General features: G+C 38.6%; 1 protein-coding gene across 1 annotated transcript in view; it reads right to left on the reverse strand.

The window, feature by feature from the left end:
* The window catches only part of LOC309711191 (paired box protein Pax-6-like), a 30255-nt gene extending 3586 nt beyond the window's left edge, over nt 1-26669 (reverse strand). The window contains exons 1-9 of the mRNA XM_082541319.1: nt 26235-26669; nt 22181-22234; nt 16527-16657; nt 16114-16329; nt 13372-13534; nt 9676-9828; nt 2672-2754; nt 1876-2026; nt 1225-1334 (exon numbers count right to left, since the gene is read on the reverse strand). Of these exons, the coding sequence (XP_082397445.1) occupies nt 1225-1334; nt 1876-2026; nt 2672-2754; nt 9676-9828; nt 13372-13534; nt 16114-16329; nt 16527-16657; nt 22181-22234; nt 26235-26247 (1074 nt within the window). The 5' untranslated portion in view covers nt 26248-26669. The remainder of the gene's footprint in view (nt 1-1224; nt 1335-1875; nt 2027-2671; nt 2755-9675; nt 9829-13371; nt 13535-16113; nt 16330-16526; nt 16658-22180; nt 22235-26234) is intronic.
* Between the last annotated feature and the right edge of the window lie 1176 nt (nt 26670-27845).

Here is a 27845-nt window from a genome sequence, read left to right on the forward strand (position 1 = left end):
GTAAAAGCAGACATGAAGTAAAACCTACCAAAACAAGAAGAAACTTTTAGTCACTTCTTGTGTACATTCACTATGGAAGCCTTGGTAGTAAAGCTTCAAAAATGAAGAGTGGACTATCAACTGATGTTGGGTAAGGTTTGACAAAACATGCAAAAGTGACAGGCTCCAATACATATTTGTGAATTAGCACATTGATGGGACAAACTAATCTACCATGCTAAGTGCTTTTAAATCTCCCTGAAGATATTGACAGGTAACCATGCCACATATGGTTAATTCAACTGTAATCTTTTGGTTATTATCTTAATAGGGTTTAATATCTGTTTTTGAATAAAGGTGTAGACCTGTTTTCTGAGCTCATTAAAATTATTTAAAGAAGACAGACTAAAAAGATACTTTTATAGAATAGTGTAGTGAGGGTTTTTTCCTATGATGGTTTTAGTATTTAGTATTTTAGTATTTATTTATTTATTGTCATTGTCAAGAACAATGAAATTGCGTTTGGGGCTTCCATACAACCCAAAAAAAAGAAGAAAATAATAAATACCCCTTAAAACCCAAGTGTACATATTTAACCCAGTGTGACTCCAATGCAATAAGACAATCCTTAGCAATAATGTTCGTAGAAATTCAGACAAAGACCTGAGAAACATGACAAAATACAACAATGCAACCCATTCAATATTATTGTACTGTGAGATATGATATCAGATATGATAGTTATCTATTTAAGAAAGAGGGGGGGGGGGGGGGGCAGGAGGGGGAAGAGAATAAAGATATGATGCACCAATGCAGACCAGTTCATTGCTATTAAGAAGTTGGATATGGTTATTGTCCGTGAGAGGGGGGCAGAGAGTTCAGGAGCCTCACAGCCTGTGGATACAGGCTGTTGGCCAGTCTGGATGTTCTGGCCTGTATAGACCTGTACCTTCTCCCTGAGGGCAGCAGATGGAAAAGGTGGCGCGCAGGGTGATGTTGGTCCCGCAGGATACTGTGCACCCTCCTCAGACAGCGAGTGGGGAAGATATTACTGATCTCTGGCAGACTTGTTCCAATAATTCTGCCAGCTTCTTTGGTCTGTCTTGCTGGTGTGTATGCATGATGCATATGACTGAGATCTGCTCTATGCTATTGGGTTGGCAAAAAAGAGCCCTAGGTTTTCCAGCGCCTTTATGCAAACTGTTGACTATTTGTATATTGTTCTATCCTGTAATTTAATCTTACTTGCATAGGCAGGCTGGCAGCCATACTGAAGCTGGGCATTGCTGGGAGGCTATAGCTGTTGGACAGAACTGGATCTGACCTTCCCAGCATGGATCCTGATGAAAAGGACACTAGATAGACAAAAATGGAAATATGGATAGAGCAACAATGTGAAATTTTAACAATACTGGAGGACATCACAAGCAAACCATTTATGCAATCAACAATCACTGTCCAAAGTATCCAAGTATCCAAGCATAGTGGGGCTGGACAGCACATACCCAATATGATGGGAAAAGTAACTGCATAATAAATGTAACTGGACTGCTAGTGTCTGACATTACAGGCCCAGATGAGTTTCCTTTAAACAATATTAAAAAATACTAGTGTGAGAGAGAAAATATACATTTCATCTAAAATATGTTCACAATATAATTCATTGACAAACTACTATTGTTCTTCTCTGCTCCCTTGTTGTATGTCTTATAGTACTACCAACTGCTCATGAGTGGAATATCCTGAAATCACTGGTGGCACTGTGTATATGATCATGTGCATGTATCTACAAACAAAAGAAAAAAAAATAGAAACAAATTCATAAAAGACATCCACACATGAAAAAGGCCCAGATGGACTTTGTGTGAAGTATTTCTTGAGTATCTTTGTCAGTACCTGGTGTAGTAGGCTGTGGTAGAGGCTGGTAAACACTGGTGTTAAAGCTGCTACTGATTGGAATATGGTTTGAAGGGTTGGACACCTGACGACGTTGATTTCTCAGCTTTTCCTCTCTTCTCCATTTTGCTCGTCTGTTGGAAAACCAAACCTGCATGTAGCATGAGATATAAGAAAAATAAATCACTGATCATAAAAAAGACAAAAGATTGTAATCACAACATTTCAGTAGGGTTTAAAGGTTATCCTTTAATTTCTTTTTTGTTAGTCATTTCTTGTTTCCATAAGTATACTTTTGCAAGTGTGCTTATGGGAACATCAAAGAAAGAAAGTCTGTTTCTATTTAAACTTTTGGGAAGACTGCTTCAAATGATCTTCAAAAATTCTCCAGCATGATACAGAATCTATTTAGTATTTAGTTGTTTGAAAACCTTTCCATCTGCAGATGATTTTCCTTACTGCTGAATCCTTTATTTTAAGTGATTGAGAGATTTGCTTCTTTTAACTGAATTCCTTTGAGTCTTCTTTCAATCTTATGGGCTGACACTATACACAGACAAGATGCTCCACTTCTAATCTTGAAGCCCTGATTCAAATTATATAAGACGTGTATATATGTCAGTATAATGATTTAACCCATTTATTTAAATGTCATTTGTAAATACTCGTTTGTTTCAAGAAGGTCAAATGCTCACACGGTAAAAAAGGCAAACATTTCCATGTGACATAATTTTTCATCTTACTGTACACACGTTCTTTGTAAACCTAAAAAAAAAACCCTAAACATCAAGCATACCTGTATTCTTGCCTCTGGAAGGTCTATTTTGTTGGCGAGGCGTTCTCGGGCAAACACATCTGGATAGTGTGTCCTTTCAAATTCTAGAACAAAATAATTTACACATTATGTTGAATGATTGTACTATTAAGAGGTGTGGACTCGAGTCACATGACTTGGACTCGAGTCAGACTCGAGTCATTAATTTTATGACTTTAGACTTGACTTGAAAAAATGTTCTAAGACTTGTGACTTGACTTGGACTTTTACACCAATGACCTGGGACTTGAATTGGACTTGAACCGGTTTACTTGAAAAGACTTGATATTTCACCCCAAATATAAAATTTAACATGCATATTATATAGAGATTGAAAATGTGACATCATTCAGGGGTAGAACCGCAAAGGATTCTGGGAACTCGTGGCAAGCGGTACTAGCGCACGCAGGCTTTCAATTGAAATCAGTTACACAGCGATAAAAAGAAACACAAAAATGTCAAGAAGCCGTTGTATTATTAACTGCAATAGCCGGTCACATGACAGCCACGGGAAGCCGACGGGTAAAGAGATCGGTTGTTATCGGATTACCTCGTTGAAGAGAAATTGTTCGAGCCATGTTTCCGAAGTAACAAAGAGGCGACTGGATTGCAGCCATTCAAAGATCAAATATAACGTCCCAGAACCCTCCAGCTCACATGTTAGTCTGCTCCAAGCATTTACACGAAGGTCAGTCTGCTGTTGTAGTTAATATGTCATTTTTCTTAACATAATTGGTGATATAGGTTACAAGCAAGTCTGGCGCTGAACAGAAATTGTCGCGCTATGCTCCTTTGTTTATTGTGCATAAATAGTGAATTGTCCTGACACAATATTGTGTTTCGCTTCTGTTATTATGGTACATTGACAAAAACATACTTTTATTCACAGGATAAAACAGGTTTTTTGTATCACTAATTGCCCAGTACGATTACAGCATACAATATTATTGTCACTGCTACATTTCTGTGATGCTACCAGAAATTATTTCCACTACTAATTAATTACCATTGAGCTCAAAGGTTATATTAATAAACGGTTAACGAATGTGTATTTATGACGACGATTTGTGAGACTGGTAAACTTATGATACGATGGTCTTTACTTTCTACACGGTGCATTTCAAGGTCCTGCACCCATCCGTCGGTAAACTGTACCTGGGCTTGTTGCAGTGACCTGAAGTTACTAAACTTCATGAGTGTGTGCACTCACTCCAAGAACCGTATAATTATAAATATGCATATAAATATGCTACGATGAGATAGCTGACTTCATCTAACTAGCAAATGTTGTCCAGGCTACGTTGGTGATGCAGTTTTTTTTTAATGTGTATGATATTTTTGTCATGCGATTTTAAAGCCGGTCCTATAAGCGCATCCAAGAACAACATGCAGCTTATCTCAGAACTGTCGGTGAAAATTATTCTTGGAGCTAGGTTTAACTGAGCTGCATTTTAAAGAGGTGCAATTTCACAATTTGTGTATATTTTCTAAGTTCACTATTTTGTCATGTGTTGAGAAAAACACAGATTTAAAAATTACATGGTCTAATATTTACATTTAGCATATAACTGCAACATGCTTTTCTCTCTTTTTTTTTTTTAAAGACTCAAAAGGACTTGAAATTCAAAGTTTCAGACTTGTGACTTGACTCGGACTTTTACACCAGTGACTTGAGACTCGACTCTGACTTGCCTGACATTACTTGAGACTTGACTTGAGACTTGAGGATAAAGACTTGAGACTTACTTGAGACTTGCAAAACAATGACTTGGTCCCACCTCTGGTACTATTACACATTAATTACACAATACAGTATCTGTTTTGGGAGGGCCCCTGCTTCAAATGGACTGAAAACATTTGAAAAAGCTATTGCACAGCCCTTTTTAAAATCTTATTGACCCCTTAAAGCACCTTTGCACTACATTTACCACACATACAGAACACTTTGCAAATCAGTAGATGTGAGGTGAGTGGGAGTAGTTAATAACACAGGTCCAGCTCATTTGTGATCTGACAAGCAAAACAAAACAAAAAACAGTTTAAGCACAGGTTTAACACTTTACAAATGTTGCTCTTTGGAAACCTCATGGCAACACAGACCAAGGAGCAGCAGCAAGAAAAATAATATGTTCTGATACAAGGGTGAAGGCTTCAGACGGACACTGAGAACGACTGTTCTCTGAACTGTGACAGGTCAACCACAGATGTGCCTCTTTGTTGGAAACCATTCTGCCATAACAACACAACTGTAGACCTTTGTGAAAAAATACACATTTAGCCCAATTTACAGATTTGATTTAAATAAGATTATTGCAGCTGTGCTATGTTCATAAATGCACACATACCCGTCTGTTGCTCTCTCATTAAGTCTAATATTTCAGCAGAAATTACCTCCTGAAAGATATTTTCCCCAAATCTACAGGGAGTGCAGAATTATTAGGCAAGTTGTATTTTTGAGGAATAATTTTATTATTGAACAACAACCATGTTCTCAATGAACCCAAAAAACTCATTAATATCAAAGCTGAATGTTTTTGGAAGTAGTTTTTTAGTTTGTTTTTAGTTTTAGCTATTTTAGGGGGATATCTGTGTGTGCAGGTGACTATTACTGTGCATAATTATTAGGCAACTTAACAAAAAACAAATATATACCCATTTCAATTATTTATTTTTACCAGTGAAACCAATATAACATCTCCACATTCACAAATATACATTTCTGACATTCAAAAACAAAACAAAAACAAATCAGCGACCAATATAGCCACCTTTCTTTGCAAGGACACTCAAAAGCCTGCCATCCATGGATTCTGTCAGTGTTTTGATCTGTTCACCATCAACATTGCGTGCAGCAGCAACCACAGCCTCCCAGACACTGTTCAGAGAGGTGTACTGTTTTCCCTCCTTGTAAATCTCACATTTGATGATGGACCACAGGTTCTCAATGGGGTTCAGATCAGGTGAACAAGGAGGCCATGTCATTAGTTTTTCTTCTTTTATACCCTTTCTTGCCAGCCACGTTGTGGAGTACTTGGACGCGTGTGATGGAGCATTGTCCTGCATGAAAATCATGTTTTTCTTGAAGGATGCAGACTTCTTCCTGTACCACTGCTTGAAGAAGGTGTCTTCCAGAAACTGGCAGTAGGACTGGGAGTTGAGCTTGACTCCATCCTCAACCCGAAAAGGCCCCACAAGCTCATCTTTGATGATACCAGCCCAAACCAGTACTCCACCTCCACCTTGCTGGCGTCTGAGTCAGACTGGAGCTCTCTGCCCTTTACCAATCCAGCCACGGGCCCATCCATCTGGCCCATCAAGACTCACTCTCATTTCATCAGTCCATAAAACCTTAGAAAAACCAGTCTTGAGATATTTCTTGGCCCAGTCTTGACGATTCAGCTTGTGTGTCTTGTTCAGTGGTGGTCGTCTTTCAGCCTTTCTTACCAATACTTTCTCTGAGTATTGCACACCTTGTGCTTTTGGGCACTCCAGTGATGTTGCAGCTCTGAAATATGGCCAAACTGGTGGCAAGTGGCATCTTGGCAGCTGCACGCTTGACTTTTCTCAGTTCATGGGCAGTTATTTTGCACCTTGGTTTTTCCACACGCTTCTTGCGACCCTGTTGACTATTTTGAATGAAACGCTTGATTGTTCGATGATCACGCTTCAGAAGCTTTGCAATTTTGAGACTGCTGCATCCCTCTGCAAGATATCTCACTATTTTTGACTTTTCTGAGCCTGTCAAGTCCTTCTTTTGACCCATTTTGCCAAAGGAAAGGAAGTTGCCTAATAATTATGCACACCTGATATAGGGTGTTGATGTCATTAGACCACACCCCTTCTCATTACAGAGATGCACATCACCTAATATGCTTAATTGGTAGTAGGCTTTCGAGCCTATACAGCTTGGAGTAAGACAACATGCATGAAGAGGATGATGTGGACAAAATACTCATTTGCCTAATAATTCTGCACTCCCTGTATACAACTATCTGAAATGCTTTTCAGCAACAGTTATATAGTATTTTCAGTATATCAGTATTTTCAATAGTATTTTTGCAGACATACATGTTATAAAAAGAAAATCACTCCTCTTCACCACAGGAAATTCCTGATTGGATAAATCCAAAACTTCCTGAGCTGTCATCAGTTCAATCCACTTCAATGTTATTTATATTTATACAGCTCCAAATCACAATAACTGTTGCTACGAAGTGCTTTTCATTGTGAGGTATAGGCCCGACAATGTTAGAGAGAAATCCCAACAATCACACAACCCCGCATTAGCAAGCACATGTCAACATGGACTGGTTCTTATAAAGAGCTTTTCTACTCTACCTGACCACTCAAAGCCTTTTATACAACATGCCTCATTTACCCATTCACATGCATACACCTTTTTTTCTGTGCTTATGTGCTTTCTAACATTCACACATGTTCATATTTTGATGGATGCATCGGAGAGCAACTTGGGGTTTATATCTTGCTCACTGATATTTGGCTTGCAGACTGGAGCAGCCAGGGAGCAAACCACAAAACTTTCGATTAGTAGGTAACCTGCTCTACCCCGTGAACTACAGCCCAGTGATAAGGATCCAGCCCTAACTATATACTTTATCAAAAAGGAAAGTTTAAAACCTAATCTTAAAAGTAGAGAATGTGCCTCTCTTCAATATCCAAACTGTGAGCAGATTCTCCAAAAGAAGGGGTCTGACAGATGAAGGCTCTGCCTCCGATTCTACTGTTAAACACTCTGGAAACCACAACTAAAGATGCAATCAGAGAGTGAAAAGCTCTATTAGGACAGTATTATGTTATGGGGGTTCAGATATGATGATGGATTTTAATCTCAATTCTGGATTTAACAACCAGCCAACAACGAGAAGCTGATATGAAAGAAAAATACTTCCTCTTTCTTGTTCCTGTTATAATTTTTGCTGCAGCATTCTGGATCAAATGAAGGCTTTCTAGGAAATTTAGGGAACAACGTGATAATAATGAATCACTGGTTTTTGAACTAAGTTTAAGCATCACTCTGAGATAGAATGGTTCTAATTTTAGAGATATTGCCCAAATACAGGTTTTATCCACACCACAGTTTTATCTGAATTTAGAAGCAGGAAGTTAGAGGTCATCATAACCCTTATGTCTTTAAGACATTCCTGCAGTTTAACGAATTAGTATCTGTCATCTGGCTTAATTGATAGATAAAGGTAGGTGTCATCTGCATAGCAGTGAAAATGTATCAGAATCAGAATGAGCATACTTTATTAATCCCTAAGGAAATTATGTATGCTATGCCTTTTAATGATAATCCCTGAGGGAAGCATTTATAATGTAAACAAAATTGGTCTATTACAGAACCCAGTGGACCTCCATAATTAATCTTGGTATTTGAATCTAATTCAATTCACTTTTAGTTATAAAGAGCCCAATCACAACAACAGTCAAGGCATAAAGAGGTTATTGTACTCAGCCCTGAAAATCTTAGAAATATGGTGTCTAACCAGATTCTTACTCTGGATGGCATTACCTTGGCCTCCAGTAACACTGTGAGGAACCGTGGAGTCTTTTTTGACCAGAATAGGTCCTTCAATGCACATATTAAACAAATATGTAAAACTGCTTTTTTCCATTTGCACAACATCTCTAAAATTAGAAACATCCTGTCTCAGAGTGACGCTGAAAAACTAGTTCATGCATTTATTACTTCCAGGCTGGACTCCTGTAATTCATTATTATCAGGATGTCCTAAAAACTCCCTGAAAAGCCTTCAGTTGATCCAAAATGCTGCAGCAAGAGTACTGACAGGAAAGAGACAGCAGATTTCTCCTGTATTGGTTTCTCTTCATTGGCTTCCTGTTAAATCAAGAATTGAATTCAAAATCCTGCTTCTCACATACAAACATACAAGGTCTTAAATAATCAGGCCCCATCTTATCTTAATGAACTTATATTAACATATCACCCCGTTAGAGCACTCCGCTCTCAGACTGCAGGCTTACTTGTTGTTCCTTTAAAAGTAGAATGGCAGGCAGAGCCTACAGATTTCAGGCCCCTCTTCTGTGGAACCAGCTTCCAGTTTGGATTCAGGAGACAGACACTATCTCTACTTTTAAGATTAGGCTTAAAACTTTCCTTTTTTCTGAAGCATATAGTTAGAGCAATAGGTGTATGCTGGTGGGGGACTCCCATAAATCATTCAGTTCTTCTTCTTTAGTCAGCTTTCTCACTCACTATGTCTTAACAGACCTCTCTGCATTGAATCATATTTGCCATTAATCTCTGCTTGTGTTCCACAGCGTGTCTTTTGTTCTGTTTTCCTCCCCTCAGCCTAACCTGTTACGGCAGATGCCCGCCCCTTCGTGTTGGTGAGCCTGTTTCTTCCTGTTAAAAGGGAGTTTTTCCTTCCTACTGTCGGGGAAGTCCCACTGCGCTTGCTCGTATGGGCTCATATGAATGTTCAGTTTTTCTCTGTATGTATTATTGTAGGGTCTACCTTACAATATAATGCGCCTTGAGGTGACTGTTGTTGTGATTTAACACTATATAAAGAATTGAATTGAACTGAAGAAGACTCTCCATTTACATGATCAAACTGGAGTCTAGTTGATAGATATGATTCAAAAGTCGGGCTTATAAAATAATTAAAAGGAAAAAAAGGGAAAATCAGGATACTTGGAGAGGGTCTTTATCTAAGCGCTTAAATGCAGACTGCAGCCTTCTTTCTTTTCTTTTGTTTGTGTTGTTTATGGTATCAGCAGAAAAGTGTTCATTATCCATTTTCATGCAAAGATGGATAAAAAAATATTAAACTAGTTTGTAATGCATGCATTACAAAAAATGTAACTAATGGAATTCATTTTAACACATTTCACAAAGGACAGAGTTTCCAGGAAGAGTTCCAGTTTTGGCAAAATCAGCAGGCACATATAGGAGGTTGTATTGTGTAGCTTTATGATGTTATGGTGAATGCCAGAAATTACCTTTTTCTAGTGCTTCTATTTGGTCCTGTGTAAAAGATGTTCTATTTCTCTGGAGCTTCCTCTTCAGCTGTAGTCTCATCTGAGTCTCTTCTGAGTCCTCACCATTGGTACAAACTGATACTGCGTTCTCCCCTCCCTCTGCCTGTGGACACTCTGCACCAAAGAAGAAAACAAGAAAACACACACCAAATGTCGTGACATTACTCCAGTGTTTCATTTTTTTATTTTTTTTTTAAAAATCTTACTATGTTATGTTGTCAGACTTTGGAATTTCAGCACATAAAGGTCTTGTATCTGATTACCAGATGATATTGCATCTTGGTACTATACTGTATTCAGAAGAAATTTATGTTACTATTAACTAATTTGAACCAGATTTAAGAAGCCAGTAGAAGACATCAATACTGTGTTGCTCCAACCAAACCTTGTATGTAGGGATGTCTTTATTGTAGAAAGGTCCTTACCCATGCACTATGTCCTTACCATGAATTTTAGAGTAGAGCCCCCAAAACTGAAGTGAACTTGTGGAGTGCTGCAGGAAGTGGGAGACTCCATTTAAGTTGGTATCATGTACTGGGGTATGTCTTAGATACACACTTGTGTCAATAACATGAAATGTATTAATTTTTTCATGTAACTAGCTGATAACCTGATATTTCTGACATCTCTAAATTAAACCAATTGAGTTTAAAAGCACATCAGGTAGGAGATCTACAATTTGGTCTTTGAGCATACAGGAGCTCCAGCTCCCTGTGGAATGCATGTTATTTGTGGTGCTAGCCTAATTATTCATTATCCCCAACAGACAAGCGCTGCACAACAGAATGAAGCTATTGCTCAGTGTCATAGTCAGTCAGGCAGAAAGAGATGGAAATGAGAGCAGACTCCCCCATTCCCTCTGGCACACATACACACACAGGCACAAACATGCTGTAGATGGATAGGAAGGCAGCAGCCGTGGTAGTATAGCATGACTTTGTTTCACTGTTGTACTCCCAGGGTGCTGCAGGAGGGGCAGCAGCATATGAGCCTACTCCATACAACAAATGGGGCCCTCATCCACACAAATTGAAGGAAAAGAAAAGCAAGTTGCAGATATCGACGCTATAAAATGTAAACATTTTTGCATGTGGACAATTTATTTAAACACACTGCCATTGAACAAAACACTGGGGGAAATAACTTTTTTGTAATTTGATAAAATGTTCAAATCTTGTCACGTTGCCACCACCACTAAATGTAATAACACAAGGAAAAGCATGACCTATAGGGCACCTAATGTGAAGTAGGGCAGACTCTTTACTTTGAAAGCAAACAGTTGCAAAATTATACAAAATTTCAAAATTACGTCTAAAACATATTTTGTAATAGTTGTTTGGCTTGTCCTGTTATGAAAACAATTATGAAAAACAAATGTAATTAGCACATCATTTCTTACAGTGGTTTGCTGCTGTTGGATGTCACTCATATTGTACTCGTACAAAACACTTTCTAGCAGCAAATGCTGGTTTATAAATCCAGTGACACAGCCCATTTAAAATGACCAACTAACCTACTAAGCATATTATCTGAACTGTTGTAAAGCAGTATAGCACAGCACTGTGGCAGCACATTGGGTCAAAGTTGATAACTTCTTTGTGTGTTTGGATAAAACATAAAATGGGGAACTGCATGAATTTACAATGAAGTAAAATGCCCAGAAAGCATTTCAGCACTTTTAGTGTAGTTTAAATAGTGACATTGAAATAACACAAAAAAGGAAACCCGTATTAGAGTAAATACACCAGTTAATAAATCGGGGCGATATGCTGTCATTGGATGAGAAATGATTTCTTCGGTGAGCGTTTTGAATGAAATTTGTTGACGTTAAGGAATCTGTGTCTAGATAGATGGATAGAATATTATGTAGAAAGTGTGCACCATTAATTCAATTCATTCATTCATTTATTCAAACCACACTCCGTACGTATGTGTGCGTGAGCTGTAGCACAGCCAATCTAATTAACCAGATTTTTTTTTAAGAAGAAAAAAAAAAACGCTCAAAAATGCTGCAAGGAGTTATTTTTTTCAGGTACATAAACTATGAAGTAGTCAACAAACAAACGAAATGCAATATGCAAAACATCCAAGAAGAGAATCACAGACAGAGATGGAACAACTTCCAACTTTGTCCAACAGTTGAAGTTCCATAAAGAAAGGTAGGTGGTGCTTCTCTTTTGCTACGATGAGATAGCTGACTTCATCTAACTTTGTGATGTCAACTAACTTTAATGTGATATTTTTGTCATGCTATTTTAAAGCCGGTCCTACGAGCGCATCCAAGAATAACATGCAGCTTATCTCAGAACTGTCGTTGAAAATTATTCTTGGAGCTAGGTTTAATTGAGCTGCATTTTATAGAGGTGCAATTTCACAATTTGTGTATATTTTCTAAGTTTACTATTTCGTCATGTGTTGAGAAAAACACAGATTTTAAAACGACATGGTCTAATATTTACATTTAGCATATAACTGCAACATGCTTTCCCCCCCTTTTTTTTAAAGACTCGAAAGGACTGGAAATTCAAAGTTTCAGACTTGTGACTTAACTCGGACTTTTACACAAGTGACTTGAGACTTGAGTTGAGGATAAAGACTTGAGACTTACTTGAGACTTGCAAAACAATGACTTGGTCCCACCTCTGGTTAGAACTATTACTATAAAAACTACTGTAATCTCAAAAAATAATAACATACATTTCATTGTGTTTGAGACTCTACATGTTGCTTATTCATATGAGCAGATGGTTTGAGATATATCTTCATTCTGTAATGCCAAAGATGTTGATCTGTTTCATGAAGCCGTCTACTCTCTTTGCAAAATGTTTTGCAGTTTCTTGGAGAACTGAGAGAGCAAACAAACAGCCCTGTAATTTCTAAAATGGTGTCTTTTACCTGCTTTATATGAAGATATTACATTGAAAATGTGTGAAGAGAAGAAGAGACAATATTGAATGCAAGATAACAGCTATAAGCTAAATGACTGACAGCATGAATGGATGGTGAAAATGTGAAGTATGAAAACAGTAAGAAAATAATTCACAGCACATGAGTTAGAACAATTCATTTCAAATTGAAGCCCTCATAACCTTTGGAGCATACTGCTAATCACAATTGAGTTTGCTCAGTTGTGATTGCATAATGTAGGTGTGGAAACTTGGTTATTGATATTTCAATATTACTCGCGCTTTTGGGAACTGTTGATTTTGTTGTCCTTCTACTATTAGTATACATTTCCAGGTCACTTTATTGCTTCATTGCTGTTCTGAGTTTTCCGAAACCTCTACTTTATTAGGATGTCCCACACAACCATCTGTAGACAGCAGACAACAGTTCATGGAGTGAAAATGCTTATTGATGCCAGAGGTCAACAGAGAATGGCCAGACAAACAGTAACTCAGATAACCAGTCCTTTTAACCAATATATGCAGTAGCGCATCTCCTAACTCACAACTTGAAACTCACAGCTTGAATCAAATGGGCTAAAGCAGCAGAACACCGCACTGGTCACATGTCAGATATGGCTACAATTCACATGAGCCCACCAAAATTTAACACCAATTCAAAACATTTGGTTTTTGTAAAATTAGAAATCGTCTCTTCTGTGAACGAATTAGTGAAGAAGAATCGCAGTGTTACTTTGAGTTAATGTCTCACCAGTGGCAGAGAGTGCTGTCCCAGGATACCATCCTGAGCGTCCTCCCCAGCTGCTTTGTGCATTGAGCATCTTGAGTTTGTCAAACATCCCTTCAGCTCCCACTGTGCCCATTGGTTGCTTGTCACTAGCCAAATTCCTAAGCACTCGATTTATTGATGAAACCTGGTGACAAACACAACAACATAATTACATAAGACACACTTTAGTTGTATATTGTTGTCATTGGTGGGTTGAGGATGTAGCACTTGTGCAGGGCCAGAAGTAATGATTCCTCCTTGCTTGATAATAAAGAAGTGTTTGTGTAATTAAAATCTCCTCTCTCTGTGGTTATTGAGGTACGCTGCTAGACTGCAAACAGTAGGAGAAATGTTGGAATCACAGCTAGTGCAGCAAGCAGCTGATATGGCACAGATGCTGGCAGAGGAGTTGGCTGTGCACTTCCTACTTGCTTCAGGGCGGCTGTGACTCAGGAGGTAACGTGAGATCAGTCTGCTATTCAGAAGGCGGGTGGTTTGATCCAACCTGCAGTTCAAAAACATCCTTGTGAAAGATACTGAACCCTGATCTTGTCCAAGATGCATCCATCTAAGTTTGAGTGTATGATCATTAAAAGTACTTAGGATTAGAAAAAAGCACTGTATGAATGTATGTGTAAATGAGGCTTGTCATAAGAAAAGCACTTTGAGTGCTCAAATTGTATGGAAATTGGGTTCCAGTCATCTGGAAAGTGAACTGAACTGGCCCCCCAAAGATCATCACTGCCAGTTGAGAGGCACTGCAGTGGGGACTGTTCATTCCTCATTCATTTACACACAGGAGCTGAAAAACACAGCCACATGGTGGTTGTAACTGAGAGATGCAACTAGAGACCAGCAGCTGTGGGAAATGGTGGTCTTGGAGCAGTTTGTGGATGGACTGTCAATAGAAACAGCAGACTGGGTGAAGAGGATAAGTCACTAGGAAGCTTGAAGGCAGCGGTCACAGATGAATCCATGCAGGGGACCACGCAGCAGCAGGCTGTGGGCAGAAGGCTACATATCCGATTCCAGCACCATGGAGGAAATCCCTTCCGTCTCAAGCACAACACAGCACCTCTCTGCCAGGTCACATTAATCTCATACAGCATCATGGTGAGACTTCCCTGGGAATGATGGTTCAGTCACTACTCTGTAGGTTGTCAGAACAGAGATGAAAAGTAATTCTAAAAGAATTGAAAGACATGCTGGAGATGGAGGGGAGAACCAGATTCTCGATGGACTAAGGTGATATCTAATCCCATGCCCTGGCTGAGTGAGCTCCTGGACTGGTTAGGCACTCGGAATTTAACACTACTGGCAGATTCCCTTATCTCCAGAGACCAAGCGAATAATGCCTTCTCCACTGTGCACCAATTTGTCATACTCGCTTTTGTTTGCTTGTTTGGTGCTCCAGCCATCTTCCAATGCCTTCTGGTTGGGTGCCTCCCATGTTGGATATGTTGCCTCCTACCTGGATGACATGATCATACACTGCAACACCTGGGTTGAGCATATGCAGCAGGTAGCTGCAGTGCTGGAGTCCTTGTTGCAGTTTGGAGTCACTACCAACCCAAAGAAGTGTGCAGAGAGAGGTGTAGTATCTGGATTACCACTTTTGCAGCAGGCAAGTGCACATTACAACCTGCCCACAGATGAAGATCAAAGAGAGGTACATCAGTTTTTGGGGTTAGCTGTTTACTATGGGGAGGTTTATCCCAAACTTCGCAGGCCCCTCTGACCCACCCAGAAAGGTGTCTCACATCTGGTCCAATGGGCGGACTGGTTCCAGATGGCATTTGAGAGGGTGAAACACCCCAACCTTCTTTCTCCCTGTTATCTTGCAGACCAGTGCTTCAAACTAAGGCCTAGTGGGCATTTATGTCTCATTGGGTGTGTGGGGTCGACTGCCCACTGCTCCATATTCAGTCTATTGATTTATCTGTTTACATCAGCAGGAAAATGTCAGAATGTGAACCCACTATAGCAGGGTACAAAATAAATGCTTGTGAGTCTGGTGCACTGTTGATTGTAAATGTGCTACAGTGTAGTAAATAGTGGTGGTGGTGGGGTAAGTTAAGTGGGTTAAGTCAGGTGGTGGGGTATGAGGCTCGGCTGCAAGAGGGAGAGGTGGAGCAGGATGGGGAGAGTGGCACATCTGGTGTGCATTTGATAATCATTCTCTCTCTCCATACTGTAGGCATGGGGCTGGAGGATGAACAGAGTGAAGCACAGAAGCAGTAAAGCTTCAGAGCTGGGCTGTTTGGAGGAGTAAACATTGTTCCTGTGTGCTGGAGCCGTTTGTGTAGTTAAAATCTCCCCTCTCTGTGGTTACTGGGAGAATTTGCTACAGCCTCCTATAGTTTTCTGTTGGACTGTTAACAATATGACTTAACAATGAGTAAATACAGTGGCTGTCCACAGTCAGATCAGGTTTATTATTTGAGTGAAGTGTTGTTTTAAAGACACTTTTAAAGACAATAATGCTTCTATATGTAGCAACCCCACTTGCAGCATGTCACCGCAATAGATATCGTCTCATAAAACAACTCACAAGCACCCTGCGACAATTATTTTTGTCATTTGTTTCTATACAAATAAAAGTAAACTCAAAATTTACATGAAATATCTAATTAAATATGGTGAAGGGGGTTTTAATGATTAGTCTACCTTGTCATGGAAAGATTTTTAATTACATGACTTTGCTGAAAAACAGAAGGGTCTTACACTGGGTATATTGTCGTTGGTGCAGACTCCCTCTGCAAGCAGTCGGTCTCTGATCTCCCAGGCAAAAATGGATGGACACTCTCTCTTGTACTGAGCAATTCTTCCCACCACCTCTGGAGTGGCCACTCTGGGTTTACTCCCACCTATGGCCCGTGGACGGATTGAACCTGTCTCATAATACCGGCCTAAGATCTTACTCACACAGCCATTAGACACCTGGGCAACATAATAACACACATCTTTGTTAGACAATCTTTGGAACAATTATATATTGCCAGTAAAAAAAGAAAAGAAAAGAAAAGAAAAAAATACTTCTCTATTTTTTATTTGTTCACAATGTCTAGCAAGAATTTGCATTTTTCTGTATGACATGTGATGGATATTTTTGTGGTGTTGTAACCACCTTGCAATACCTGCAGTATTCTGGATATGTCACATGGTCGAGCACCGCTGTGTGCCAGCTCCACTATCTTCTGCCTGGTAGAGTCAGGTAAAGGTCTCCCATTCACAAACACACCTCCCAGCTGGTTTACTCCACTGTGGCCTACACAGATATACCCACATACCCACCATACCCACATGCACGTGCACACACACACACACACACACACACACACACACACACACACACACACACACACACACACAAAGGTTTTCAGCAACTTATTTACTGTATTATTTACTCTTATTTTACTCTATAACAGCAGAGGCCCAAAGTAATAAAAAAAAGCAGCACTAATGAAACAAGTGGATGAAAAGGGCAGGAAAACCAACCCGAAACATGAGAACATAAATAGAAAGATTTCCTCCGACACTGTGTTTTTTGCGGTATCCTTATATATTTTAGTTATTGCATGTACAGCATATAGTAATGTCTAGCATTTCCAAATGTTATCTGTCTTTTTTCTGTCATCAGTTAAATAAACAACTATGTTCTGATGTTCTTCCATGCGTTAAACATGTTTTGTTTTAGCCTTCTTTGACCCAGGCCTTTTGTTGCTGCACTTCTTCTTTAAAATGATTGAAAGCTCTTTTTTCAGTCAAGTTATAATAAAATAGAATAGCCCTTTATTGTCATTGTACATGTACAATGAAATTATGTTTTTTTTTGTTTTGTTTTTGTTTTTTGTTTTTTGTTTTTTGTTTTTTTCATAATGTTTCCATGTATTCGAATGTTTGGGATCATTGATGTGACATTAAATTCACCACCTTTTCAAATTCCTCCAGACTGGGGGCCACATTTTCATTCAATATTGGGTTAAACAAAATTGAAATTATAGTGCATAATTTTGCATTAGATACAAGAAAGCTGTGGTGGTCACAGGTTTGTCATTACACTTTTCATCCAGTTACAGTTACCTGGAAATTGTATGCTTAATTACTTTTGTTTTAGTGAACAAAGGAGTACTTTATTTGTACACAGATAATAACTACAGCATTTGCTAAAGTACTGAAGTTTCCTTCAGGATTACCACGATGAAACAAGCATACACACATAAAGACTCACAGGTGAAAACAACACACATCTGCTGTTGCACTTTTTGAGTATTACTCTGTATCTATTTCTGATGTGCTCACATTCATTGATCTATAGCAATAGCTGTATGTGATCATCCTTATTATTCCTGAACTGCAGCAGCTTAGGTTGGAGTCCAACCTCCAGTCTCCTTTGTAAAGTAAGTTTGAATGAAGCAGAAAACACTTTTAACATGTTGCAGGTCTGAAATGTTTCAGCGGCGGGAGCTGACACATGCTGTGCCGTGACACTCTTGGGGTTAAGTAGAGATTTATGCTGATTCAATTGTCTATTGTGTATTAATGGCTGTGAGGGGGGAAGCATATTGCAGATTTTTTTTAAATCCTCATGGATTAATAAATCAGACAACCATCCAATACACAAAGACACACACACAAACAAAGATAAAGCAAGGTTGTTGTTTTTTTGCAGAAGTCATTTAGATGCACAAACATATACTCTGTTAGAGTTTTGTTTCTTTATTACTAATGTCATCCCTCTATCTATCCGTCCATCCAGCCAGCAGCATATAGCAGCGGTAGGGACATGTAGGCCTGCAGGGTGGAGATGGGTGAGGGGGATCCCACCTTCCTCACCTGCCAAATCACACCCAGTGTATAAAAGAAAGAAAAAAAATTACCTCAGCTATTCTCTATGTGAGAAGTCAGACATCCTGTTTCTATATATTTCATATATACCAATGAAAAGTAATGATGGGTGGCTGCAGTAGCTGTTGCAGTAACCTGCAACCAGCAAATGCTACTCTGGTCTCTGCATGTCTCTGCATTTGTCTTTAAATAATGATTAATAAAATAATCAGCTGTGCAATTCAAAAAGCTGTCTGTTCATTTAGTTGCATGCAGACAACAGAGAAGACCCCAGTCTTCTCCTCTATTGCAGGAGAGCTTCTCAGCTAGAAAAACAAGTGGATCAAGTGGATCACAAAAGGTTTGTGCTCCACAAAACCTCGCACTGTCAAAGCTTTGGCTTTGAACAGCTCTTCTGCTTAATTAAATTATAGAAAGAATCACGGCCTCCACAGAGGTTACTGCGGACTTTAGGTGTGAGACTGCATTATTTCTAATTGTCCTTCATGCTGCCTCACATCATGTTCACTTTGTGTTTTGGGGTTGATAGTTTCACTGAAAAATGTTAATCACAGTCCCACTTCCCCAGGGAAAACACTCAGGCCTTCCTCTCTTGACACACAATTAATAGACAGACATATGGAGTCAATTTGGACCTCTCTCTCTCTCTCTCTCTCTCTCTCTCTCTCTCACACACACACACACACACACACAAAACAAGAGCAGGTGGGCTCTTGGGAAGAGATCAGCAGCTTTCACATTAAATCAGCTCTTTCACACTGAACCTGACTTCAATTAACTTTCACTTTAACAGTGTAGTGCTTTCATTGACAAAGATCTTCAAATAAAACAAGAATATGGTTCATTCAAACCTTCCGTTGTTCAGTGTCTACACAGCACAGCTGTTTCCCATCAAACATTCTAGTAACAGGAAAAATATTGTTTGTTGTTGCCTTTAAACATAAATGTTTGATGTTGTAACAGCAGCGCGGTTAAGATTTAGTTTCTCTTACAAAAGAAACGGCTTGATAAAGCTGTGTAATGCATCTATTTTTTCCTACTTATCCAGTTATGGCTCACAGGTGCCTATCCTAGCTGTCTTACGGCTAGAGTTCAAACACACGCTGGACTGTCACAGGGCTGACAGACACAACAAATGACACTCACAGTTTAGAATAAGCAGATAACCCATACATATTTTTATACTGCCCAGAGAAAAGCCATGCAAGTGCCAGTAAAACCTAACACAAAGGCCCCAGCCTAGGCTTGAACTAAGGAGCTTCCTAAAGTCAATGTTTGAGGCAACAGCACTAATCACCACACCACTAAACTGCTAGTTTGTATTATTGTGTACTTTGCTAAGATCACTCAAGGCTCATCTACGTAGTTACACTTTCCAGCGATGGTAACTGTGACAAAGCTAGCTAGGTTTTAGCTTCTCATGACCAGTGTTTTGGAAAATCGATTATCTAAAACCTCCAAACCACACAGCAACAGCGGTAGAGCAGGTCTGCCAATAGGAAGGTCAGTGTTACAGTTCCAGATGAGTGGCAGGGTACTGAAGTGTGTGCATGATAGATAAAAAACACTTAAAGGTATCCAGGGGAACATACTGAGCTGCTTTCAAGGTTTGGCCTCTTCTCACTTGTACTTGCTCTTAGTTTTATATTGGGCCAAACGCAAACTGTCTCCTGAAGTGTGCACATTTGCACCTTTTACCACAGAGAACAAGTGGGAGAAACAGAGATTTTTTTATAGTGCAGGAATATATCTATGGACCGCCTATACATTTAGAGGTGATATATGAAAAGTGCCAAACAAATGCAAACTGTTAACATTTATAGACAAACCAGAAGACAACATTCATATGACATCAAGACAATGTAAGGTGTGAAGGGAGGGGATGCAGGTCAGACTACGCAAAGCTGATGTAAAGAATGAGGCTGTCTCAGCCATGTCTCAGTCCAGCATCTCGAGTGAAAGGCTGGAGGAATGACAAGCCAATGAGCCACAAAAGGGCAAATGTTACAGTAAAAATTCTATTCAGTTGACATAAGTTCAAATATTGAACATTTCATTCCTTGATGATTTGGTAACACCTGTAATTGTGGTAACAGCAACTTATTTAAACTTATTTTAAGTTGTTCTAATAACACATCCAACATAATTCTGTAGAGGAGCAAAACTGTCAGTTGTCATCTTCATAAAGAAACTGACTTATAACTGGCCTCTTCCCGTGCACATAACATGAATCTGGTAACAGCAACAGCATGATTCTGCAGCTTATTACCTGAATCCCACATCTTATGGCTGTTTTTTTTTTTCATTCCTTTATTACTTATACACTATTAAACAAATATTCATTATCAGAGTTCATAAGTGCTATGGCTGTTGTTAAGTGTGCTGCACGTAAAAGTCTTTTAATGCTTTGTTTTTCTTAGTGAAACAAACGATGAAAGGTTAAGTTTCACCGAAAGGATATGTTGCCCTGTAACTGAAATTAGCATTCGAATTAATAACACAGTGAATAACGAATGTACGTAGTTAGCTTTCCTGAGCTAGAAGCTCAGATTCACACTCTTGCCCAAATATCATCATCATGTTCAATTTTAAAATCCAGAATTTGTCTGAGACTTCAGAAACACACGACTGATCCCACAATTAATAAGTGAACAATTCATTTTTATATGCAGTTTTATACAGCAATCTTTGCAATTACCACTGTATAGTGATAATCTTTGTTCTCAATTGTGACTTTTTTGTCTTTCACTTGTTTCCTATTTAGTTTCAAGTTTAAAGAATTCTGTTTAGAAGTAACTCTTAGACCTAATAAATCAAAGTCGTCTTCCGTTTGGATTTTTTATTTTTAATGAGTTGTCGGGTTCAGACGTGTGTTCATAGGTCATACTGCACACTGAATTATGTTGACTACTGTATGCTAATCAGTCATCAATAAATCTTAAGGCATTAATGATCTAAGCAAATAAATATTAGTCATTTTAAGGATCTAATAATAAAAGCAACCATTCAGACATTTAGTAATAATATTCTGTTTTTAAATGTTTTTAATTTCTGTCATTTGCTTTTATCTGACTGTTTTTAATCTTACCGTCGTCCATTCATGACCTTCCAAACCTGTCATTAAATATTTCTTTTTTGATCACTTGGAAAATAAAGTTAAAGAAAAGTAAGCTTAAAAAATAAAATAGAAGAAAAAACTTAATTAGATGATGAACTAAGAGTAGCTGAAACCACATTTGCGCAGCAGGTCTGGTAGATAATCTCTTCACTACATCACGTATACAGACTTTCAAATATTAAGCTATTTTATTTTGAAAATGTTTTCCTTTATATTTGGTGTGTGTGGGAATGTGCATTTCATGAGGCAGCTTTGCTATTTACATGTCCGGCACGCGTGCCGATGACATTATGAATTATTTGGAGTCAGATTTCTGACCACTTAGTGAATGTGAGGCTAACATTCATTCAGATCTGACTCTGTTTCTGTCTGCTCTTTCACGATGGACAGATATAGTCGTTTTTAAAGTTTTCTGCCAGAAAAAGCTGATTACAAGAAAAACAATAAGCTGAAAGTCACTATAAGGACTCATAAAGCTGTTCCACATCAACGATCAACTTTTTTTCATATTGTTGCCAGGTACACTGATGCTATAGAAAAACCACAAAGCAATAAACCAGAATTGTCATTTAATGTGATCAAACTGTTTTACAACATAAGTTATTATTACAACATAAGTTATTATTACAACATAAGCATTTCCAGTGTGACAGAATTACAGTCAGTGACTTAAACATTTTAAATGATTGTAGAGGTTAGAGATTTCTACATGTATGTATAGCGCTATAACCCTTGATAACACCAGACCTGATTTTTTTTTTTTTTTTTGATAAAGTAACATTAAAAATGAATAAGAACAACATATACTTTTGAGAAGAAACTTACTGTTTTGCATCATGGAGGCCACACCACTCTCCCAGCTTGTTTGACTTCTGTAATCTGCACAAACAGAGAAGATGTGAGAAACAGCGTACTACACATGCCTCTACCTGGATAGTGAATTGCAAGAAAGAATAACCTGAATCTCTAAAGGTCAGATTTGCATCATTAACTTTATGCAACAATATAGAAGATTACTGACTATGTTGTTTTTAAGATCTTTATAGGGGTGAAGATTAGATAAAACTGAAAAAAAGACCTTGTCTGGATGGTGGACTAGCTATCCTATGGTTGGTAGTAATGCACATATGAGCGCTCAAACTCAAGATTTATGGAATGACATGATTTAAAATGTACAAAGAATCCTTCTCTATACTTCTTTTTTTAATTACCTGACTGACCATTTATTATATTTTCTTGCATACATGTTTTAAAACTAGTAAGAAAAACTATATGGCTCCAAAGAAATAGGTCTAGTCATGTAGAAAGTAGGAGTGAGAAGTAATTGTACCACAGACAAGGATCAAGCAAAAACACCCAATAATATCTTTTTCTCAAGTTTCTTTTTTTGTTTTTAAGAAAATATCTCCAGCAATACTATAAATTTACAGGACGAAAATATTTCTTTTGGGGGAAAATGTGACTATTTAATTAAATACAGAAAATAGCCTAGCTAGCCAAATAGCCTAACCACTGAGCTGTCTAAGTGACAAACTATTTTTTCAGCTTTGTTTCATATTTTATTCTTCATTATTGGAATTACATGTGGATCATAATAAAATAATAGTCAAAATATATAAATAATAATCTAAAAATAAATTATAGAAAAATGTCAATTCAGACTTGTGTTACAACTAAATGAGATCATAGTATTCTGTCACAAGATACAAAGTTTTGCACAAAAATCCTTTATTTTGTGCCGTTTCAACATAATTTCGAGTAATTTCGTCCTGCTGAAATATATATAGATATGAATTGTTTTCATCTTTAGTAGAGAGCCCCTCATCAATCATTCAATAAATAAGTCACCATTATGAAAGCATGATTAGGCAGAGCAATAGGAGCAGTTTTTTGTGATTCACGTGTAGAGAAACACATGACACCCCTGTTCTCAAAATCACAGCCCTATTAGGTTAAGTTGAGAAAAACCTAACCAAGAAAGGCTTCAAAGCAGCTTTCTCTTAAGCGCTTGTCATTAACAACCTGCATAATGAACATTAAGCAGCTCCACACAAGAACAAACGCATACACATGCCGACTGTGGCACCTTGTTCCCGCTATAACTCGGGCTTTTCTCCCAGTGAAAGAAGACAAAGAGCCGGAGGAGCGGAGCGGCGGCTCAGCTCGGTAAATACCCGCCGGGCTTTGTGTGTCCGCGGGGTTTTAGTGTCGTCGCCTCGTTAGCTGCGGCTCGTTAAAAAACTCGCGACACAAAAACGCAGCGGGGAGCCCAATTTGACCAGTACAACTGACATAAAAGAGTTCTGTTGGACGCAGTGATGACAATATAAAAGTTTCATTCAGCTGCATTCACTGCGTGGATATGAGAGACAGACGGGGAGAGAGAGACAGAGAAGCATTTCAATTTGAAAATTTGAAATCAGGAGTGTGTGTGTGTGTGTGTGTGTGTGTGTGTGTGTGTGTGTGTGTGTGTGTGTGTGTGTGTGTGTGTGTGTGTGTATTTTATTATATATACAGCGTTTCCATATAGCTCTTGACCGGTACGACTTAAAGCTTTAGGCCACATCAGTTACAAGAGACCACAGAAATAACTTTTTACTGGAATCTGTTCCCACTTCATTTAGCAAAGTATCAAGAGGCTGGACTTTTTGGTAGCTCATAATTAAGCAGTGTGTTCACGATCAAGGTCTTTTAGGTCACCAGGGAACACATACACTGTCATACTGTGGATCTATACTTTGTACTTTGTACATCTGAATATAATTTGGTATTTAGTGCTGGTAGTTTGGTTGTTATTTGGTTAGTTTTGTATTATTGTAGGGTCTTTGAGGCAACTGTTGTTGTGATTTGGAGCTATATAAATTGAATTGAATTGGGTAGATGAGTAGCCTGTGTGTTACACATATATATAACTAACTGACGGTATTCGGTTAGCTTCTAATTGAAAATATTAACGTGGAACATGAAATGTAAAAAGAACGCCTTCTATTCTAGTTTTTCATCATAAAGACGGAGGCATTTTCTCGCTTCCGTCAAATGAACAAAGTATCAGATGTGACTCAGGTGCACAGAGCAGACACGTGTCTTAATCCTCCTGTCCCCAGTACAACATATGGCAGCAGCCCCACTTCGCTCTCATTCTTTAGACACACACACAAAAATAATATGTTCTGAATTCGCACGCTGGATGAATTTATTCCGGCCTGATTAATCATGCGTTTAATTGGCTTCAATTTGATTAAGATGTTCATTAACGACTGACTTAATTAGATCATCAATTAAGAAAATATTTATCGTAAACTGCCTGTGGATTTCAAAATCATCTCAGTCAAAACAGCATGAGAGTACAATGACAGCAAACGGTAGACTTTGAAATAATTTCTGAGGTGACGTATTTTTAAATGTGCTCCGTTTTCCAAACAGGGATTTTGAGTCGAGGCCTAAAAAGAAAAAAAAACATTCAAATAAAAAGCAAAGGTCTTCTCCCACAGTGTGATCGTGGATAGGTTTAAATAAACTGACGAGAGTAACTTTAATGGTTAGTGTCCACATTCTGTCGTTTTAGGGTTTGGGGGATTTTATTTGTTTGTTTTTCGTTTGTTTGTTTAAAAATGCTAAAGGAAGGATACCTCCTGCATATTTTAGATGCCGTCTTTACAGACAACAAGTGGCTACAAATGGTGATGAAGTTCGTGTGTTTTATTTTGACCCTTCAGTACTGTTTAAATACAATCGTTTTAGCAAGATGGCAATTATTACCATTATCACTATGATCGCGATGATGATATGATTGTTATAATATAATGAAACATCGCCAGTCTAGTGTCAAACAACGCCCAGGCTCGGTAGAAACGCGGGGAGTGCGTAAAAGTGTTAGAAAGCGGTGTTCACCACTGTTCATTTGTCCTTATAAGTCTGATATTTAATAACTGTTCAATAGAGGATGCGCAACAATCTCTGGGTGGTAGAAATTGTATGGTAAATATATTCCTATATGTAACCCATTTGTTATGGGTTTAAACAGAATATCCAGCATACCCATAATATCCGACAACTTTGTTGCTGGATTGTTTAATTCCAATCGCAATGAAGGAAAAGGCGGGATTAAGTTTATTAGTTAAATTAGAGTTTAAGGCTCCTGCTTTTTTAAAAAAAACACTCTCGTTACTTTCTGCGGTAAAGTTCGGGGAAACCTTGTCCTGCGTGAAGGCAGCAGCGGCTCAGTCCACAGCGGCCGGGATCACCTGTCGCTCACCGCACCGCACAACTATGAAAAGAAGGAGTTTTTTTGTTTGTTTTCTCTTTTCTTCCTGACCCGGCTGTTTTAGTCTGAAAGAACATAACCCTGAACAAAGCACAGCAATCCGGCCCTGTGCAGAGGCCATTGGCCCGCGATCACACACACATCAATGTCTTTGGAGTTTAAACCTAAAACCAATCAATGAATAAAAATCTTAAAAATTTAAATCAATTAAATCGCACACTTAAAACAACACTTCTCTCTGTCTATAATGACGTTTTTTTACAGTAAAAGAGGGGAAGGGCTTGTTTGGAAAAGTTGGTCACCGTTACATGTTCCGTCTTTCTTCTCTTTTTCTCGTTCTTCTGTTTTTTGGTAATTTAATTATTTTTAATTAAAAGGGGGACCGAGTACAATTAGAAGATAAATGTTGCCATTTCACGCATTGTACCAGTTAGCGTAACGCTTCTGATAATTTTCTCTTTCTTCCAACAACAACAATAGCAAAGAAACAAACCTAACGAGCTAAAATGCTTTTACATCAGCACTTGGTTCTCACCCTTCAACCTTATCCGTTATAGCGCGATAACTTTTCAACTCCATCCTTGACTAAGAGAGAGAGAGAGTGAGCAAGCTTACCTTTCTGTGGCATGTTGCAGAATCAAAGTTTTGGTTTGTTTAGTTTTCCAACAACCTCTTTCTTCTATTCTTTCCTTCACTTAGTTTCTTCTTGACTGAAGAGACAAGTGCACAGAGATAGAGACACAGAGCTGGTCCTCTGAGAAGGAGGAGAGAGAGAGGAGGACAAGTGGGAGGGCTGTGCCAGTGAGAGAGAAAATGGGGACCAAGAGTGGAAAAGATGGGGAGGAGGGTTTGAACGGTATGGGCTAAGTTTGCATGTGTTACTCTGATTTATTGGGTAAAATTGGCAAACATTTAAAGAGATAGTGCTTTAAATTGTTACAACTGCATGCACATGCTTTGGACAGGCGGGTTTTGACCTGGATTGCTTCAGTGGTTCGTGCAGCGGATTTGAAAAGGTAAAAAAAGCTTGGACTGTCAAACATGATTAAACCTGTTGTCACTGCCTCCCCGAGTTTCGTGTGCCTTTTGTGTTTCTTTAGGTCTCTTCACTAAAAAGTCATGAGGGGTGACGAATTTGGCAATATGAACTACATATGTTCTGTGTTACTAATTTCTATTTCTCATCTAAGCATGTCTTAGTGTTGTACTTTACTATTTGGCCTTGAAGCACTTTTAGTCATTTAATCATGTTGAAATGAGGGGAAAGTTATATTTTTCACTTCAACTACACCCTCTGGCCATGGAGTAAAAAAGTTCGTACGGTCTTCCATTGTGTGCTCCAGTTTGAAGAAAAATGATAAAGTACTATTGAAAAAAAACGCACACCCTTTAAAGTTAAAACTGAAATATTTTATTTCTGTATATTAACTGACTACAACAAGCTTGTGTCACTGAATTGCATTTAAGTAGTATTGACTTAACAGTAAATGCAAAAGACTGTATTCACTGTTGATGTGGCTGCTCTGTTGGAAGTGTGTGAGCTGTAATGTTACACGTAAAATTCTCTGCAAACAGGGAAGGAAGTGGGAGGAATACCAGGGTCTCAGGGAAGGTGAGTAGGCAGGAAGTATCACAGGCAAAAGTAAGTCCAAATCCAGAAAGTGTTTAATTCAGCCAGAGGATTCATCAGTCACATGTACTGTAGAGGATAAGACAAGAATCCAAGCACAGCTCAAAAAAGAAGGTAGACAGTGAATAAAATACCGCTACTGGAGTGCTGTGATCTGTCAGAGGATGGTGAAGCACACAGGTCCTTAAATCCACTGGAGGTAATGAAGAAAAAGAGAAAAGGTTTAGCAGCTAACCCTCAGCAGCAGCTGATGATGCCACGCCTCCTGGTGGAGCTTCCAGGGGCTTACAGAACGAGAGAGAGAGCAGTTTCAGTGTGTTACACACACACACACACACACACACACACACACACACACACACACACACACACAAATTCTGCTTTTAAATAGCCCAGGAACCACGAGTAAGCCAGCAGTCCGTAAACAAAACAATCTGCTGGAGTCAAATGTTACTATATTGTGATGGATTTCAAATTATGTTCTTTTGCCTCTTTTTTTTCCCAATTCTTGATTCAACAGAGACACTAATATGGACCAAATTATTTAAGATCTCTGAATTTAGAGGCAGGAAATTAGAGGTCATCTGTGCCTTTTT

Source organism: Aulonocara stuartgranti, assembly GCF_965226115.1.
Source record: "Aulonocara stuartgranti genome assembly, chromosome: 7".
Lineage (NCBI taxonomy): Eukaryota > Metazoa > Chordata > Actinopteri > Cichliformes > Cichlidae > Aulonocara > Aulonocara stuartgranti.